Below are 15,974 nucleotides of genomic sequence, written 5' to 3'. Positions count from 1 at the left end.
ACATGCATATCTTGCATAACTCTGGAGAACGGCATCCGATGAGGACTATCCCGACTAAAGCTAATTACGTACAGACAGGTCACAAGGAGCGGTCAGTAAGCCATCCTTATCCTCCCTTTTTTTTGTTAGTTTTGCGGACAACGGAACGGCCAGGTAAGCTTTGTTGCGGGCCGGGATGGGTGACTCGACCCGAAGGTAGCCGTTGTTAGTTCGACCCCGCCGTGTCCTGGTGGTGCTTATCACTGACGCTACATACACGTTGCACAGTCGTGCTCCATCAAGATATATCTTTCTTATCTTCTGTTGATACCATTCTCAAATAAATAGTGATATTGGTTTTGTATTGGAAGCTCTTTGTTTTTTTGTTCTGCATCATCAACCCTGGTACTCTCGGACATCTATCTCACTTACACACACAAACACACACACACACACAATCCCGGTCCTTGGCACGGCAACCGGAACGGAACACAAATATGCGGAGAGCTGCCCGTCTCGGCTCCGGGGCCGCTGCTGTGGTGCCCCGGTCTCGGAGTTGGGGTTTGACGTCTCGGCCGGATTTCATCAACAATTATAAGAAAGCTCAAAGCAACAATGGCCAACAGGCATCATTTCACAGCAGACCAAAGTTAGATTCGGCTGCCGAGGCGACGGTGATTGGTGGCCCTTCACCTCTGCCTGAGGTTGAGTTGCCAGATATCCTAGAGACACCGACAAAGAATAAGAAGGTGACTATTGGCGAGATTTTGGAGAGGAGGAGGAGGGCGGGGAGGTTGGTGGCCCCGACGGCGGCGGGGTGTGATTCAGGGGTTTTCAAGGGGGATGTAAGTGCCACTCATGAACCGTTTTATTTATTGTCAAGCTGACATAGCTTCAACAGTCATCAGGAAAGCCGATGGCAAAGGATATGAGCCGTATGTCCCCCCCCTCCCCCCCCCCATCACCAACTTTGGAACATTTATTAACGTGAAGCAGATCATCTCTCCTACGAAGCTTCTATCCGCGAACCATGCAAGCTCAAACAAGCTGCCCGCCACCTCAAAACCCCTGGCATCATCTCACTCGGCGGTGGCCTTCCGTGCCCAGAGTACTTCCCCATCAACTCCATCTCCCTCTCCGTCCCAGATTACCTTCACAACCCAACTCTCTCGCCCCCAGAGGTCCACCCCGCCTTCCAAGACATCACCATCGGCAAATACGACACCCATCCCTCAGCCCCAGTCCAAAAAGAATACGACCTTTCCATCTCACTCAACTACGCCCAAGCACATGGCTCGGCCCAACTCATCCGCTTCGTAACCGAACACACGGAACTCGTCTCCAACCCCCCCTACGCCGACTGGAAAACCTGCCTCACCGTCGGCTCGACCGGTGCTTTAGAGCAAACCCTCCGCATGCTCTGCGACTCCTCCAGAAACGACTCCATCCTCACAGAAGAATTCTCTTTTGCCACGGCCTTGGAAACAGCCCACCCCTTGGGCATCCCCACCTTTGGCGTCCCCATCGACGACCAAGGCCTTATCCCCTCCGAACTAGACCACATCCTCTCAACATGGAACCCTTCCGAACGGGACAACAAGCGAAAACCACACGTCTTATACACGGTGCCATCCGGTCAGAACCCAACAGGAGCAACCCAAGGCCCAGAGCGAAGAAAGCAAATCTACGACATCTGCTCCAAGCACGATCTGGTGATCATCGAAGACGAACCATATTACTACCTCCAACTCCCGCCCACCATCACCCCAACCCCTACCCCTGCCCCTTCCAACACAACCGACTTCCTCGACTCCCTCCTCCCAACTTTGTTAAGCATGGACACGGACGGGCGAGTCATCAGAATGGACTCCTTCTCCAAAGTCCTAGTCCCCGGCTCAAGACTAGGCTGGCTCACCGCCTCAGACCAACTCGTCGAGCGCTTCCTCCGACACGCCGAAGTCGCCAACCAGGGACCCAGCGGGTTCTCTCAGGTCATTTTACATAAACTACTCGACGAGACGTGGGGTCACGAGGGGTATCTAAAATGGTTGATGGTGCTGCAGAGAGAGTACACCGAAAGAAGGAACACGCTCCTCAAGGCGTGCGAGGAGTATTTACCCAAAGAGGTGGTGAGTTGGGGTGTTGTGAGGGCGGGCATGTTTGTGAGTTGTTTTTCTTTTTTTTTTTTTTTTTTCTTTTTTTTTTGTTTTTGTTTTCTTACCCCCCTTTACCCTTGGTATAGTCGCTGATATATGACAGCAATGGCTCCACCTAGACCACACCCTCCATCCGGACTCGAGAACAAAATCTATTCTCGAGATTGAAGAAGACATTTTCGAGTCTTGTATCGACAAGGGAGTGCTCATCGCAAGGGGGAGTTGGTTTCGTGCCCAGCAGGAGGTGGCACCGACGGGGCTGTTCTTCAGGGTTACGTTTGCGGCTGCTACGCCGGGGAATATGACTGAGGCTATCAGGCGGTTGGGCGGGGCGGTGAGGGAGAGTTTCAGGCTCTAGTTTTTATTTAGTCTTGCTCCAAAAAAAAAAAAAGTGTTGGTGATGGTTCCCCCAAATATCCAAGATGGTTGTTTCTTTTCTTAACCTGGGTGGATATTAAGCCGCCTCATTGGCTTGTTTAAAGAGATATAATCCAATCCTCTCTTCAAGCAAAGCCCATGGGAGGCTTAAAGTCAGTCCATCTTGGTGAAGAAAAACATCTTAGGTTATGGGAGTTCATCATCACCACCTGACTGTCCTGTCTTAGGGCTATCTATCCCCCAGTTTAAATCTACCAAAAACAATTGCAATCAAGTTCAATGTCGTGAATTTTGAGAGTACGTTTTATTGCTTTATTGTATTGTATTCAATACACCGACCGAGCTATATACATTCCACCCATTTTTTCCCTTCCCCGGCACCAGCGAGGGATTGATTGTATCAGGAAATGGGGTTGTGGCAAATGATATCATCTGTGGTTCTCTGCCTTTTGATCCATCAATAAGATGGCTTTCTTTTATGGCCGAAATGATCGCACCAGGCAGGGCTCGTCGTATAGGTGAGTTCCTTCTGTTGAATCACCACCTCCAATAAGGAGAATTTAAACAATCCTGAGCCGATCAAAGTCGTTAACTCCAGATAGAAAACAAGAAGCGAGGCGGTGGGTTTCTCCCTTTCCCCTGACAAAAAGAGAACCATATACACACACACTTCTTTTCCATGTTGCCTTTATGTGTGTGTGTGTGTGTTGGTGTACCCCCGCTGATGTCTGTAAGCTATATACAAGGTTCTGTTTCCGTTCATGGCATGTTCTATATACAAGATTTCTTCTTGAGATTTTCATCAAGATAAAATTATTTGGGAACGATTTGTCCCTTTCATTAGGGTTGGTGTCATTTCATGCCATGCCATGTTGTTCTTCGCGTCCGAGATAATTGGTGTCGATGGGTCGAAGCGTGGATTGCGTCTCATGTTTTTGACAAGACGTCCACTGAAAAACTTTTGTTGTTGTTATTTGTTTGGGGTGCCGCTCGCTGTTGATGATGATGTTGATGATGTTGATGAAAAGAAAAACTGAAATGTTCCCTTTCCCTCAAAACGTATAATAAATGATCCCGCATGGCTGTGGTTCCCGCCCATGCTCTCTATGTAGAGGCAACACCGTAAATGAAAAAAAATGGGGGGAATGATATCGCTCAAGGGACAAGAAATCATGGCTACCTCCTATGCAACAGAAAAACGCTCGTCGTCGTACTCTAACACCGGAACCAGTTGTATAGGCAATATGGTGATATGTTCGGGTGTCGGACCCTATGTGCCATGTGCATGTACGTGTGCGGGATGGTGATGGTTGAGACGGCGAGAGAGGAAGGATATGACAAAGCCACCCAATCTATCGTGCAAGGAAGAGCCCGAGTACAGGAAAAGACCCGGCAAACTTCAGAAGGTGTGGGTTGGTGGGACAGCTTTTAGTACATCCCACAAATATGTCGATGATCGTGCCGTCCGTGAAGTGAAAGGGATGATAGGCCTCGGGGATGAAAGTGTTGCTGTGTCCTTGGCCTTGTGTTCAAGGTATCATTATTTGTATATCCATCCGGTTGATTCCAGCGGACGGTGTGGATTGCCAGGGTAGGTAAAACCGGCCCGGACCTGGCGTGAAGAATGTAGAAACGGAGAAGAAGCAAAGAAGGAAACCAAAGAGATAAACAAGCTGTGACTAAACAGAGCACGCGGCTGTTTATTGACGACCAAGCAAGAAGCGGGCCGTCTCTGACGCCTGGGTCTCAGTTTCTGTGTTCAAGTCACTCTCTTGGTCATGCTGAGTCCTGGGAAGAGTGGGCTCTGGCAAATCCCGGGCAAGTTCCTGCATCTCCTGGTTGTCAAAAAAGGCCTGGGTGTGAGGATCCCAGTGCTCCTGGCGTTGCGCTGGCATGCTGGAAAGAGAAATGTCTGAGCTCATTGTGCTTGTCCTCTGGGAATACCTGGAGGGTGGACCATGTCGTCCAAAGTACAATGGGTTTTGGCGGTTGGATTCAAACTGGGGCTGGCGCCTGTCCTGACTGGACATGGACTGGAAGGACCGCTCCGTTTCAGCTCTAATTGTGACGCCTGTAAAGGGATAGTCGGCTGATATTGACAAGTGTGCTGACGCGGTTGCCATGTGCTTGTTCATCATAAGAGTGACAAGACTCCAGGCTGTTACGAAGAGCGGAAGCCAAGGCACCAGGTCCTTCCTAGTAGGGCCTGCGGCAATGACAACAAGCAATAATAGGACCAAGGCAACTGGGGCCGTGGAAGGTCCAGATCTAGATGACTGTTAGAGAAAAAACACGGGCGGCGTAACAGTCGTGGACAAAAGTACCTAATGAACGGCTCTGTATAGATTGCGTGGAACGCAATAGCCGTGATGATGAACAGAATGAGTGTGCTGTGACTCTGTTAGTATCTTCTATCGTATGGCCTACACAGTTTTACTCACATGGTGCGGAAGGAGTTCCCTTCGCCGTTGGCCAAGGGGAAAAGAATAGATGTGCCAATCATGCCACCGCAGGACAAGATTTTGGCCTTACTATGAACATCTTGATCTCGCGCTCGTGGAGGCAGCTGCCCATGGGGAAAACCGGGGCGCTCCATCGTGCAGAAGTGGCAATAGGATGAGGGTTGAAAGCTCCTATGGCCTTTGCTGCCTAATGTCTGGCGAGATCGCGAGGTGGTGTAGAAAGAAAAGGGGCGATGTTGGGGCGAGTTGGTTGCAGTGTATACGCATGGATAGAATCCAGAGACGAGAAGGGGGGAAAAATGCTTGACGGCCTGAAGGGGAGGGCCTGGACTTTTTACCGCCCACCTACGAGGGGAGCTTAGTAGCGTATTCCAAATACCAAGCTCTGATAGCTAGCTCTACCTGTAGATGGCGCAGCTTCGCCTCACCACGTAGTCGAAGTGAATGTTGCAGATAAGTAAGGCCGCCAAAAGATGCGGGGGGAGGGGGGGGGGCCAATGGCAACAAATCCGACAAGAATGTATGGATGCACTTACATGCAAACTCGCTCAACTTCCTTGATATGAAGACGAAACCCACGCGGGCACACAAAAAGGGAGCGTTTCGGTACCTCTTTGAGCTTCTCTGAAGCGTCAGATAATTCGGTTCGCATGCTTGAGATGGTGCGCGGGGTGGTTCGCCTGGTGAGGCTCAAAATAATGGTGGGGGGCGATTGGCCCGTAGTCTCGGTGAGAGCTGTCTGCCTGGAGGTCAGCCTCGCCATGGTGAGGCATCTCTTCCTGCAGCATGTGGTCGCCTTGCTGCTCATGCACACGCGGCATCACGAAGAGGCCTCTGAACCAGAGCCCGCGCACTTCTCGCCTATCGTTACTGGATTGGAATAAGATTGAGGGACAAGAATGCAACCACTCGGGCGTGGATGCTGGTGCATGAGTCTGGTGAGCCGCACTTGGTGTGATGTCCGATGGATGCGAAGCATCAAATACCGGAAAGGCAGGGAACTGGATTTCAGGTAGCCCGTACGGCGCTTCAGCATTTGTTTGGCGAGGTCCAAGCCTTGTAGCAAGGTATCGATGATGCAGAAACCTCCGGTGTTCCTTTGGTATAATAGTCAAGAAGAACCCAGGCATTTGAGGTTGATTTTGGGGTTTTGTTCTGGGAGACCTCGTGCCAATTCCGAGAACAAGACCCATCAAAGTCCTCGGCACTTACCGATCTCAGAGTTCATTCTATTCCCAAGTTAGCCAATTGCTGTCTCCATGAGTTCAGAAGCATGCTGCCCTCTCCACCTACCGCAAACACCCACAGTCTTACTTCGGAACCCTGGGTGTTGGCCCTGGGCGATTGACACTGTCGAGATCTGCTTAGGCACTCTCTGTAGTGTTGTCACCTGGGAATACACCGTTCAAAACGATATCAATCGAGGATACAGCAGAGTCAGTCCAAGTCATCGCCAAGCCCAGCCTCTTGATCCCCAGCTAATCGACGTCCAGATCGACCGAGGGCAGCAGCAGCATGCAGACCAACCCACCACCACCACCGATGACTTCCTTTTTCATCCATCCCCGGGGCTGATGCTCTTCTCATGCCTGGTCTTTGGTTGCGCCGTGTCTTCGTTTACCCAGCGACGACAGAGCCAAGATCCTCTTCAACTATTTGTGTACACCACGCTTCTCGGTGCTGCAGCTCTTGTTGGATATGCACGTCGAGAGAGCGCCCACCTGATCCTCCTGGGGTACTTACCCTGGGCCACATGCGCGGCTATGACCCTAAGCATCTCAGGACATAGTCTGTACAGGTTGCTCAAGACTGGTTCTGGAGCAACCAAGGACGAAGAAAAGGCCCAACTTCTCGGTGGTTAAACTGCCGCCACAACGTTTTGCGTGACTGCTTGTTATAGCCCGGATTGCTATCAACGGTTGACTCGACAACATATTGTTTTTTGTCGGAGGAATTCGACTTTGCCAATTTGAAGGCATCGTCGCCGGTTTACGTTCCAGCCATGGCAGCAGAGCTTACCGCACACCTGCCCCCATTTACGTTTCACAACGCCAACCTCATCAGCCCAGTAATCATCTAGATGGACACACCGGTTAGCTTATTATGACTTATGAACTTTGTTAAAGATAGTACCTCGAGCTACGGGTTTCCCGAGCTGTCTTGTATATCAGTCAGTTATAACGCGCGCCCTTGAGGCTGCCGTTGGATATAGCATACATAGCCGTCGCCCCAGCGGGAGGTTGGTGGATGGGGACAGAAAAGAATTCAATAAACGTAAACAACAAAGATGTGAGTCCAAGTCTGGCAAGGAGAGATTGCATGGGTTTGGAATTGGACTTTCCTGTAGGATAAGCCGGTGGCGTGATCCGGGGTGCGTTGTATGTCTCGATCAGTTGTCAGCCGGAGGTTTGGTGCAAAGTTGCCGTGATTCCAATCTTCAATCCTCTTGAGAAATAGATGGTGCAGAATCTGCCCACAGTCACCTGACGGCTGCACTCCCCAGAAGGAGCAAACCATGCCCTCGAGGCAGGAGCAAAGCTACCTTACAAACGTCATCACATCACTGCCACTGGCACTATGTTATGAAACTGGTCAATAATTATGCATATTTATGTACTTCACCCGAGTGAAATGTCTACTCATCTACAAATCCCCCATACTGTCTATCCCGTCAATCATGTTAAAGCCCCAAACCCATGGTATGTTTCCCCTTTCCCGAACGCCATGCCCAAAATGCAAAAAGCCAAACCCGCTCATACTCAAAGCAACAAAACACCAGCACCCAGCGCCAACGGTGCCATCATCAAAGGCATCAACTTCCCACCTGCCTCGTTCTGCGGCGGTGCCCCAAGTGGTTCTGGAGGCGGCGCTTCTCCAGAGTTCGGTGTGTCCGCGGAACTTGAGCCACCCCCAGGACCAGAAACTGTACGAGTTGTCTCCGTAACAACAGTCGTAAAGGTCGTCGTCGTCAAAATATTCTCAGACCGAGAAGAAATTCCACCGTCCACAACCGATGGTGGCGACGAAGAGGAAGAATGGCCCAAGCAAGAGCACGGGATTGGGGGTGTCTACCATCACAAAGTTAGCCTTCCACTCCAAGACACCGAGAAGTGAAACCACTCTTCCCGAGCGCGCTCAGCTCTTCTATCAGGGGACAAAGAACGTTACTCACTCACAGTGCTACCCCCAACCGGCCTCAACTTCCCATCCGGCGTGATCCTCCACCCCTCCGGAATCGCCCCCTGCCCCCCCCTCCCCCCATCCGTCCCGGTAGGCTCCCAAGGCCACCCCGTCTGCGTAGCCGTATCCCCCTGCCCAATCCCCCCAACCGGGACAGTAGGACTCACATCTGTCGCCACCGGCGCCGCGCTCGCCGTAACCGTAATCCCCCCCGCCCCACCACTATTCCCATAAACCTTCCCCCCCTCCGACCTAATACTCTGCCACGTCCCACTATTATCCCCATAAGTATAACTCTTCCCCGTGCTATAATCCGTCACCACCGCACCTCTCACAACCATACTAAACGGCCCTCGAGAGTAATCCGTCGGGCCCCTAGCCCACTCCACCGTCCCAGGAGGATTCGTCGCGCTGTCCCCCCCAGACCAAGCCCCAAACTTAACCTGCATCGGCGTCTGAGGAAACTGCCCCTCCGCCTCATCATACCCCAACGTCCTGACCAACGTTCCCCCAACATACCATTGAATCCTCTGCGGCGTCCAGTCAATAATATAAGTGATAAACTCCCCCTGATTATTCGGCGCAGGGTTGAACTGCCCCCTGTTATACGTCGTCGTCTGCCCCTTTGAGAAGTAATTCGTCTGCACTTCACTGTCGTCTGCGCCTAGCCATTCGAAATCAATCTCGTCTAGCGTGTCCGACAGCAAAACTAGCGAGGAGACAATCCCGGCTCCGGGGGCGGCTTTCATCGTTACTTCCACCCTGCCAAACATGATGTAGAACAGCGAGGAGAGCTGGGGGGCTTCGCCGGGGCGGGAGACGGAGAAGGTCACGCCGTCGGAGGAGTAGGAAGGGGTGCCGCCGGAGGCGATGAAGGAGTCGACCGAGCCGCGGCGGAAGTCGACGTTGATTGTCATGCCGAGGGCTGTGTTGGCGGGGCAGGTTGCTAAAGGGTTGTTAATGAGGTTGTTTTGGAGGAGATCATAGTGGGAAGAGACTTGCTGTGTAATGGGTTACAATCACTCCATGTCTGTGCCAAAACCCCAGTTACCAGCGCGGCGGAGGCTGTAAGCGCTGTCTTCCATCGTTTGGAGAACATCATCTTATGTTGTTATCTGCCGGTCTCAGCCGGATCACCCGTCGAAGATGTCGTCAAAATGTAAGGGATAACAATCCACTGGGAGCAAACAGAAAAGAACGAGGTAGTCGAGTCCCGTCAAAAGTATTTCTTGCTGTCTTCTCCCCAACAATGGAATTATAGAAATTATCCGCTTATAGTGAACATCAACAAAAAAAGAGGCGGGAAGAGAGCAACCTGCAGCTCTCCCCAAAACCAGGCCACTCCCTCGGTTTTATCCATCACCCCCACCACCACCACCAACAACCTCCCAAGGAAAGAAACACATCATCCCAACCACCCTCCAATTGTCGTCATCAGTCTCGTCCCAGCACCAAAAAGATAGGGTCCAGCTCAGCAGGGATTGCGGCGCGTCCGCTCGTCTAGTTTTCAGAGGAGGTTGGGAATGTGGATCGAAACTCGGCGAGAAAAGTTGGCGGGTCGCCGGGCACAGAATCGCCCGCCGTGCCCGCCAAGCCATTCATCGGGTGGCTGGTGTGGGCGAGGTCTTGGCGAAACCCACCTTATGCAATCGCCAACGGTCAAACAAGCAAGATCTCGGTACGAGCAACCCAAGCACGACTGGAATCTGTTCTGCTGTCATCAGGCATGGAATCCTTGGCAGAGAATGAAACAATGACTTCACTGAATTCCTGATGTTCAAGCAAGAAACCGCTGCATCGCATCATGATATAATTCAACGCTTCTTCATGCTAACTGTCTGTGGTGTTTTACTCCTTTGGGATCCTTATAGGACATCCATCCCCTCTCTCTTTTTTCACCTCTTTCCTCTGAACTCAATTTTGCCCCCATAAACCAACGCCAGTCGCCCCAGACCAGATTGCAAAGTGGGAAACGTCGAAACTGCGCCTCGCCTCAATTGGCGGAAGCCCGCCGTGTAGCCAAGGGGCCAATATGTGGGTAGCCGGACCGTGGTCGTCTGGAATGCAATGCGTGAATATCGTAAAAGGTGGCTTGCAGCGAAGGTTGGCCAAGATATATAGTATACAGCATTAGAATAGATAGATAAAAGGAGCTGATCTTATACGTGTGCTCAGAACTCCCACGTGTCGTCGTCGCCGACCGACTCAATCGCCCACTTGAACTTGTCGCGTAGCGTCTTGGAGAAGAACTTCTCAATAGGAACGTTGAACTTCTTGGCGAAAACGACTGTGAGACGGGGGTCGATGTAGTTCTGGAAGGGACCAGGTTAGTACGAAACATCGGAAACAAGACCATTGCGACAAAACTCACGATCTTGGATGTGCCCAGGGCCACCTCCTTGTTGCCCTCACGATCGGCACATTGCAGTTCGAGCGTCTTGATGCGCTCATCAAACTTGCTGACGGCCGCCTCAAGCTTCTCGACGGCGGGGCCCTTGCCCTCGGCCTCCACCTTCTTGGTCTTGTTCTCCTTCTTGTACTTGGCTTCGAGCTCCGCAGCCACCTTGAGGCGCTCCTTGAGCTCCTTTTCGTCCAACTCAGCTTCGCCATCGGCAACGCGCTTCTCGTTGTCCTTCTCAAACTTCTTCTGGATCTTGGTCCTCTGCTCCTCCACAAGGAACTTCTGGTGTTCCAAGAGCCACTCCTGGGTAATGTCCTCGTCGAGTGCAAAGTACTCGGCACCCTTCTTCTTCTTAAGCTTGGGATCGAGATCAAGCATCATCATCTTGGTGCGCCACTTCTGATACTTGAGGCCCTTGATGCGGTCTGCAAGCTTCTCCATTTGCGCCTCGTGGGCTGCGCCAACCGTACGCTTGTGATTGCAAATCACAGCCACCTCACGGTTGCAATCGTTGTACAGCTTGATCTTCTCAGCCATGGTCCTGTTTTCGACCGAGAGAGATTGAAGAAGTGTTGACATCGTGTGGGAGGCATTGTAGGTACGGAACACCTTTGCTGTGAGGCCGGGCATGTAGTTGGAGAGATGCTTGTTGAGTTGAGAGGTCTGCCAGATGCGTTAGTGACTAGCTGCGGGCCCTTCTCAAAAGCGATCAAAACTTACTGTGAGCCTGTCAAAAATGTCATCACCATCCGCCTTTGGAGGCTTCTTGAACAGCTTCAAGTTTTTGAAGACCTGCCGTTCCACCGTGAACTCGTTGTAGAAGCGGATACTGTCTTTCCCCAGGAAGTCAAAAATAACCGTGTTGGGCTCCCTGAGCGTAACGTGTTCGAACTTGAGCGAACAGCAGCCTACCGTCTCGGCCTCGTTTTCGGTGTCCTTCTCATTGCCAGCTCTGAGCGCAAACTTGTCAATGAGATACATGGCGGTGGCGCGTTGTCGTTCAGCCATAATCTCGGACTTGAGCTCAGCGGTATAGTCGGCTCGGATCCTCGCAATATGCTTGTTGAGCTCGCGAGCCTTCTCAAACTTCTTGTAGTCGGCTTGGCCCTTGACGGTACTGTTGGCAGCCAGCATCACATACTTGTAATTGCCGTTGACGTTCTCCTGCCACATGGCGAGCCATGTCGCCTTGTTATCGTGTTGCACAGCCTTCCACTTGTGTCCGGCCGGCGGATCTGGGACCTTGGCCTCCTTGCCGATGTTGATCGTGACTTGCTCAGGCATGACACGCTTCTTGACAGTGCCGGTTTTGGGATGCTCACCACGGCCACGGAAAAGTCCAGGCGGTTCGACGCGGAAGTTGCCCACCTTTTCTTTCCGGCCATCCCACTTGCAGTACATGTAGGGCGCCTCGAACTTGTCCTTCTCAGCCTTTTCCGCCTTCTTCTCAGCAGCCGGGCGAGCCTTTTTCGCTTCGCTGAGACCCTTGTAGTACTCAAAGATCTTGGTGAAGTCGAGCTTGGCGAACTCTTTGATGTCAACAGGCTTGCCATTCTGGTCTTTGGCACCACCGGTCTCCTTGAGAACATCCCTGAAATCTTTAAAGAAGTTCTTCTGGAAGGTGGGATTCTCGACGTTCTGGGTGGAATGAAGCATCGCACCGAAAAATGTCGCCACCTCCTCGGCATCCACATGCAAATTGACCGGCGTGCCGTCATATATGAGCTTGACATCCTTGGGGAGAGGCTCGTAGGCGGGCGGGAAGAGGACACCATTGTGCTCCAAGGTGGTCCACTTGATGGAATCGTCCTCTTTCTTTGGCGCGTCCCACCACCGATACTCCTCCTCTTCCTCTTCGTCAGCAGCACTGTTGGCCACCGATTCCTCCTTGACCAACCTGCCCTTTTTGGCAGGAGCAGCAGCGGCCTTGACCTTGGCTTTGGCAGGAGCCTCCTTCTTCACCTTCTTGGCGATGGGGGCATCCGAATCCGAATCCAACTCCTCTTTCTTGATGCCGTTGGTCTTTTTCGCGGCTGAGACACCATTTGATTGACGCTTCTTGGGCTTAGCCAGCGGCTCGTCATCCGACTCGTCTTTGATCGCCTTCTTCGCAGCCGGCTTCTTCTTGCCAGCAGACTTCTCAATCGCCGCCTTCCTCTGAGCGATCTTGGTTCCAAGAGGCTGATCATCATCAGAGGAATCAACCATGGCGGTGTTCTTGATGGAAGGAGGCAACCTGGCGCCATTCTTCTTTCTCGCAATTGGCTCATCGTCACTATCGGAGTCTTCTTGCTTGTGTTTGGACTTTTGACGCTTGGCCTGGGAGATGGTAAGCTAAAGGAGTTGTACACATGATAACCGAGATGACCTACCAGAGGCGCGCCATCGTCACTGTCCGACTCGTCCTTGTAACTGACCGTCTGACCAACAGAGCTGCGCGCTTTCCGCTTGGGGCCTCCGTTGGGTGTGGTGTCGATGTCCATCGCGTTGTCTTCCACAGGGCCGTTGCGAATCGAGACGTTTGGGGGCGCCGGACGGGCCCTGGAAGCGAGTTTATCCATCTTGCGGTCGGTGGCTGGTGAGATCTTGGGAGCGGACTCTGATGGTGAGAATGTCAGTGAGGTTGCTTCTTGCCGTAGTTGTGCTTCGATTGCGCGTCAAGCAACAATAGCATTCAACTGCACGAGGCCTGCAAGAAGGCAGGCGAGTGCAAGCAGTCGAAAGCTCGCGGTGAGGACTGTGCCACGTCAACCTGGCACGAATACCAGGGCGTGTCACAGTGCATACCTGAAGGGGCGAAAAATTGGTGTTGCAGAGCGAGAGAATATCTCTTCTCTGGCACCGAGTAGTTAAACTTACTGTGACCGTTCGTGCCTGCCAAAGGCCTGTCATCGTCAGAACTGTCGGAAGCCATGATCAAGTTTGATTGCCGAGTTTTGATTGATATTAAATCGATCGGTCAACAAGACGAAGCGGAGTTGGCTGGCGAGGAAGGTGCGAAGCGGCGCAGTCGTCAAAGACGGTAGGCGTAGTCTGGAAAATGGGCGATTCGCAAAAAGCAAAACTGGCCGAGTCCTGTAAGAAAGGCCGGCTCTCGGAAGGGGAAGGAATGTTGCTCGGCTCCTGAAGGGAAAGTCGGGGGTTTTTGGATGAGGGAAAGACGCGCAGTCGACGGCCTCTGGTCTATAGGGCAAGGCAATGCATGAGACAGAGAACGTGTGAGGTGAGAAGGAAGAACCAGGCAGGGGAAAAAAGAGGGATTCCACGAATCCAAGCAGAGCTGGGGCGACAGGACGAGGTTAAAGATAATTATGGGCCACGGGGGGATCCACACTTGGCCAGCCTTGGTAAGGTAGCCTTCTTCGCAGACACGCAGCTCAAGTTTCGTAGCGTGAAGAGAAAAGCAAGCCATGACTAAGCTAGTACCATCTTTGCTGGTGGGGCCCTGAAGAGAGCATCCAACACTGGAATTCCGGTCTCTGCCAGCTGTCAAACACTGGCAGGCCAGCCTCTGTGGCGCCCCGCCCACTGCCGGGAACCCTGGAAACACGGAAAGACAAGCCACAACAGGCTGAGAGGGCGGACGGGAGGCACGAACAGGAAGCGGGATGGGGTGTGGTCCGTGTGGAGCCGAAGCTCAGCAAACCTCTCACGCCAATTGCACCTCCGATCGATTGAGCCACAACCTCCCGCTGCTGCTGCTCAATTGACGCCAGCACATTTATCGTGGTCAACCGGGGCCACAGCCAGCCAGCAGAGAACTATACCCAGATCCTTTCGCCATGCTGTCAAGAGCTGCCCGTCCGGCTTTGAGAGCCGGCGCTGCCGCCTCCTCCCGGTATGTTGCAAATGCCTTTCCCTGGACTTTTTCGTCATGCCCCGAGCTCCCTAGCAAAAGCCGTCGAGAGGCCCGAGCAGCACCGACAGCACAACAACACACGATATATTTCGGTCTGGTGGAGAGAGAGCATCTCCGGGTTGGGGAAGATGGCATAGATGAAGACGGAAAGAAAAGAGGACAATGCAGCAAGAACACAAAATACTAACCCACGGTTGCGACATGCAGGGCTGCTGCTCCGGCCGCCACCTTCGCTACCCTCCGTGAAATCGAGGGCCGCCTCAAGTCGATTCGCAACATCGAGAAGATCACCAAGACGATGAAGATCGTTGCCTCGACCAAGCTCAACCGTGCCCAGCGTGCCATGACTGAGTCGCGCAGCTACGGCGAGACCAGCAACAAGGTCTACCAGTCGGCCGAGACAAAGCCCCTCGAGGGCGAGGGCAAGAAGAAGCTCGTCGTCGTCTGCAGCTCCGACAAGGGTCTTTGCGGTGGTGTTCACTCTGGTCTTGCCCGCTTCATCCGCCGAAGGGCTGCCACCGAGGGGGACAACTTCGACCTCGTCATCCTCGGCGAGAAGGCCAAGGCCCAGCTCTCCCGTACGCATGCTAAGAACATCGTCCTGAACTTCTCTGGTGTTGGCAAGGACGTCCCCACCTTCACCGAGGCTCAGTCCATCGTCGACCAGATCGTCCAGCTCCAAGGCGACTACTCCGAGGTTGAGATTCTCTACAACAAGTTCATCAACGCCACCAGCTACGAGCCCACCATCATTGAGGGATTTTCCGAGGAGGCCTTTGCCAACTCCCGTGCGTAGACCTTGTCGCGATGCATGAATGTCTTGATGAACCTCTGGCTAATTTTTGCTGTAATAGCCAACTTTGCCGCTTTCGAGGTCGAGGAGGGTGTCCTTCCCAACCTCCGCGAGTACACCCTTGCCAACTCGCTCTACTGGGCTCTTGCTGAGGGTCACGCTTGCGAGATCTCTGCCCGCCGCAACGCCATGGATGTAAGTTTTTGTTTTACTCAAACGAGTTTCATGAACTGGTATCTGACCCACCCGTCACAGAACGCTTCCAAGAACGCTGGTGAGATGATCAGCAAGTACCAGATTCTCTTCAACCGCACCCGCCAGGCCGTCATTACCGGCGAGTTGGTTGAAATTATCACTGGTGCCACCGCCTCTGCGGACATGTAAATTGCCGTTTAGTGTCAAAAAAGCGGTTCTTTGCGTGATAGAAGCTCGCCTTTTTCTTCCCATCATCAACCATACACTGAGAGTGAGCAGGAAAAAGAGATGTGGGGCAAGGGAAGGCAGTTGTATTCCCTTTGTATAAACTAGTTCTGAGAGAGTCTCACTTGACGTATCGCATCGTGCGAGCACTGCCGCTGGCCTCCTGTGTACCAACCAACAATCCACCCCTAAAACGTAGTCTTTTGCTATGTGTCAGCTGGGCTTTATCGCTCGCTTGCGCTGTTGTTGTGTGCCGTCTATAAGCTTTCCAAGAGCCTACCACTTGGGGAGGAATAGTATAATCCCTGGTAAGTACTGCTACCTGTTGCCCCTTTTCTAGGTGTGC

The 15,974-nt window shown here is 52.6% G+C and overlaps 7 protein-coding genes across 7 annotated transcripts; 4 read left to right on the top strand and 3 right to left on the bottom strand.

Annotated features, from left to right (window-relative positions):
- The first annotated feature begins 287 nt into the window (after positions 1 to 287).
- ARO8_2 (Aromatic/aminoadipate aminotransferase 1) lies at positions 288 to 2,801 on the top strand. The gene is made up of 4 exons (XM_062874238.1): positions 288 to 824; positions 881 to 914; positions 976 to 2,141; positions 2,239 to 2,801. The coding sequence occupies exons 1-4, from the start codon at positions 477 to 479 to the stop codon at positions 2,491 to 2,493; spliced, it is 1,803 nt and encodes a 600-aa protein (XP_062737355.1). The 5' UTR covers positions 288 to 476; the 3' UTR covers positions 2,494 to 2,801.
- Positions 2,802 to 3,471: 670 nt separating this feature from the next.
- Positions 3,472 to 7,386, bottom strand: QC761_109490 (uncharacterized protein). Its single transcript, XM_062874237.1, is given in 7 exon segments — positions 3,472 to 4,781; positions 4,838 to 4,903; positions 4,955 to 5,452; positions 5,465 to 5,976; positions 6,188 to 6,204; positions 6,269 to 7,051; positions 7,109 to 7,386. The coding sequence occupies 3 exon segments, from the start codon at positions 5,107 to 5,109 to the stop codon at positions 4,214 to 4,216; spliced, it is 789 nt and encodes a 262-aa protein (XP_062737353.1). The 5' UTR covers positions 5,110 to 5,452; positions 5,465 to 5,976; positions 6,188 to 6,204; positions 6,269 to 7,051; positions 7,109 to 7,386; the 3' UTR covers positions 3,472 to 4,213.
- Positions 5,540 to 6,837, top strand: QC761_109480 (uncharacterized protein; the record flags this gene model as incomplete). Its single annotated transcript, XM_062874236.1, has 2 exons — positions 5,540 to 6,411; positions 6,469 to 6,837. The coding sequence occupies exons 1-2, from the start codon at positions 6,235 to 6,237 to the stop codon at positions 6,835 to 6,837; spliced, it is 546 nt and encodes a 181-aa protein (XP_062737354.1). The 5' UTR covers positions 5,540 to 6,234.
- A 200-nt stretch (positions 7,387 to 7,586) lies between the features above and the next one.
- On the top strand, positions 7,587 to 8,089 carry QC761_0010530 (uncharacterized protein; the record flags this gene model as incomplete). The annotated part of the gene is made up of 2 exons (XM_062871913.1): positions 7,587 to 7,674; positions 7,755 to 8,089. The coding sequence occupies 2 exons, from the start codon at positions 7,587 to 7,589 to the stop codon at positions 8,087 to 8,089; spliced, it is 423 nt and encodes a 140-aa protein (XP_062737352.1).
- A 50-nt stretch (positions 8,090 to 8,139) lies between these two features.
- Positions 8,140 to 9,072, bottom strand: CRH1_2 (transglycosylase; the record flags this gene model as incomplete). The annotated part of the gene is made up of 1 exon (XM_062874235.1): positions 8,140 to 9,072. One exon carries the CDS (start codon positions 9,070 to 9,072, stop codon positions 8,140 to 8,142), a length of 933 nt encoding a protein of 310 aa, XP_062737351.1.
- A 1,254-nt stretch (positions 9,073 to 10,326) lies between these two features.
- Positions 10,327 to 14,070, bottom strand: TOP1 (DNA topoisomerase 1; the record flags this gene model as incomplete). Its single annotated transcript, XM_062874234.1, has 5 exons — positions 13,416 to 14,070; positions 12,929 to 13,155; positions 11,277 to 12,890; positions 10,527 to 11,219; positions 10,327 to 10,467 (listed from the first exon to the last, which is right to left on the bottom strand). Exons 1-5 carry the CDS (start codon positions 13,468 to 13,470, stop codon positions 10,327 to 10,329), a joined length of 2,730 nt encoding a protein of 909 aa, XP_062737350.1. The 5' UTR covers positions 13,471 to 14,070.
- Positions 13,474 to 15,839, top strand: ATP3 (atp3 gamma subunit of the F1 sector of mitochondrial F1F0 ATP synthase). Its single transcript, XM_062874233.1, has 4 exons — positions 13,474 to 14,394; positions 14,623 to 15,203; positions 15,270 to 15,403; positions 15,464 to 15,839. The coding sequence occupies exons 1-4, from the start codon at positions 14,339 to 14,341 to the stop codon at positions 15,590 to 15,592; spliced, it is 900 nt and encodes a 299-aa protein (XP_062737349.1). The 5' UTR covers positions 13,474 to 14,338; the 3' UTR covers positions 15,593 to 15,839.
- The last annotated feature ends 135 nt before the right edge of the window (positions 15,840 to 15,974 follow it).

Source organism: Podospora bellae-mahoneyi (genome assembly GCF_035222275.1).
Source record: "Podospora bellae-mahoneyi strain CBS 112042 chromosome 1 map unlocalized CBS112042p_1, whole genome shotgun sequence".
NCBI classification, from domain to species: Eukaryota; Fungi; Ascomycota; class Sordariomycetes; order Sordariales; family Podosporaceae; genus Podospora; species Podospora bellae-mahoneyi.
This window is presented reverse-complemented; position numbering and strand designations above follow the sequence as displayed.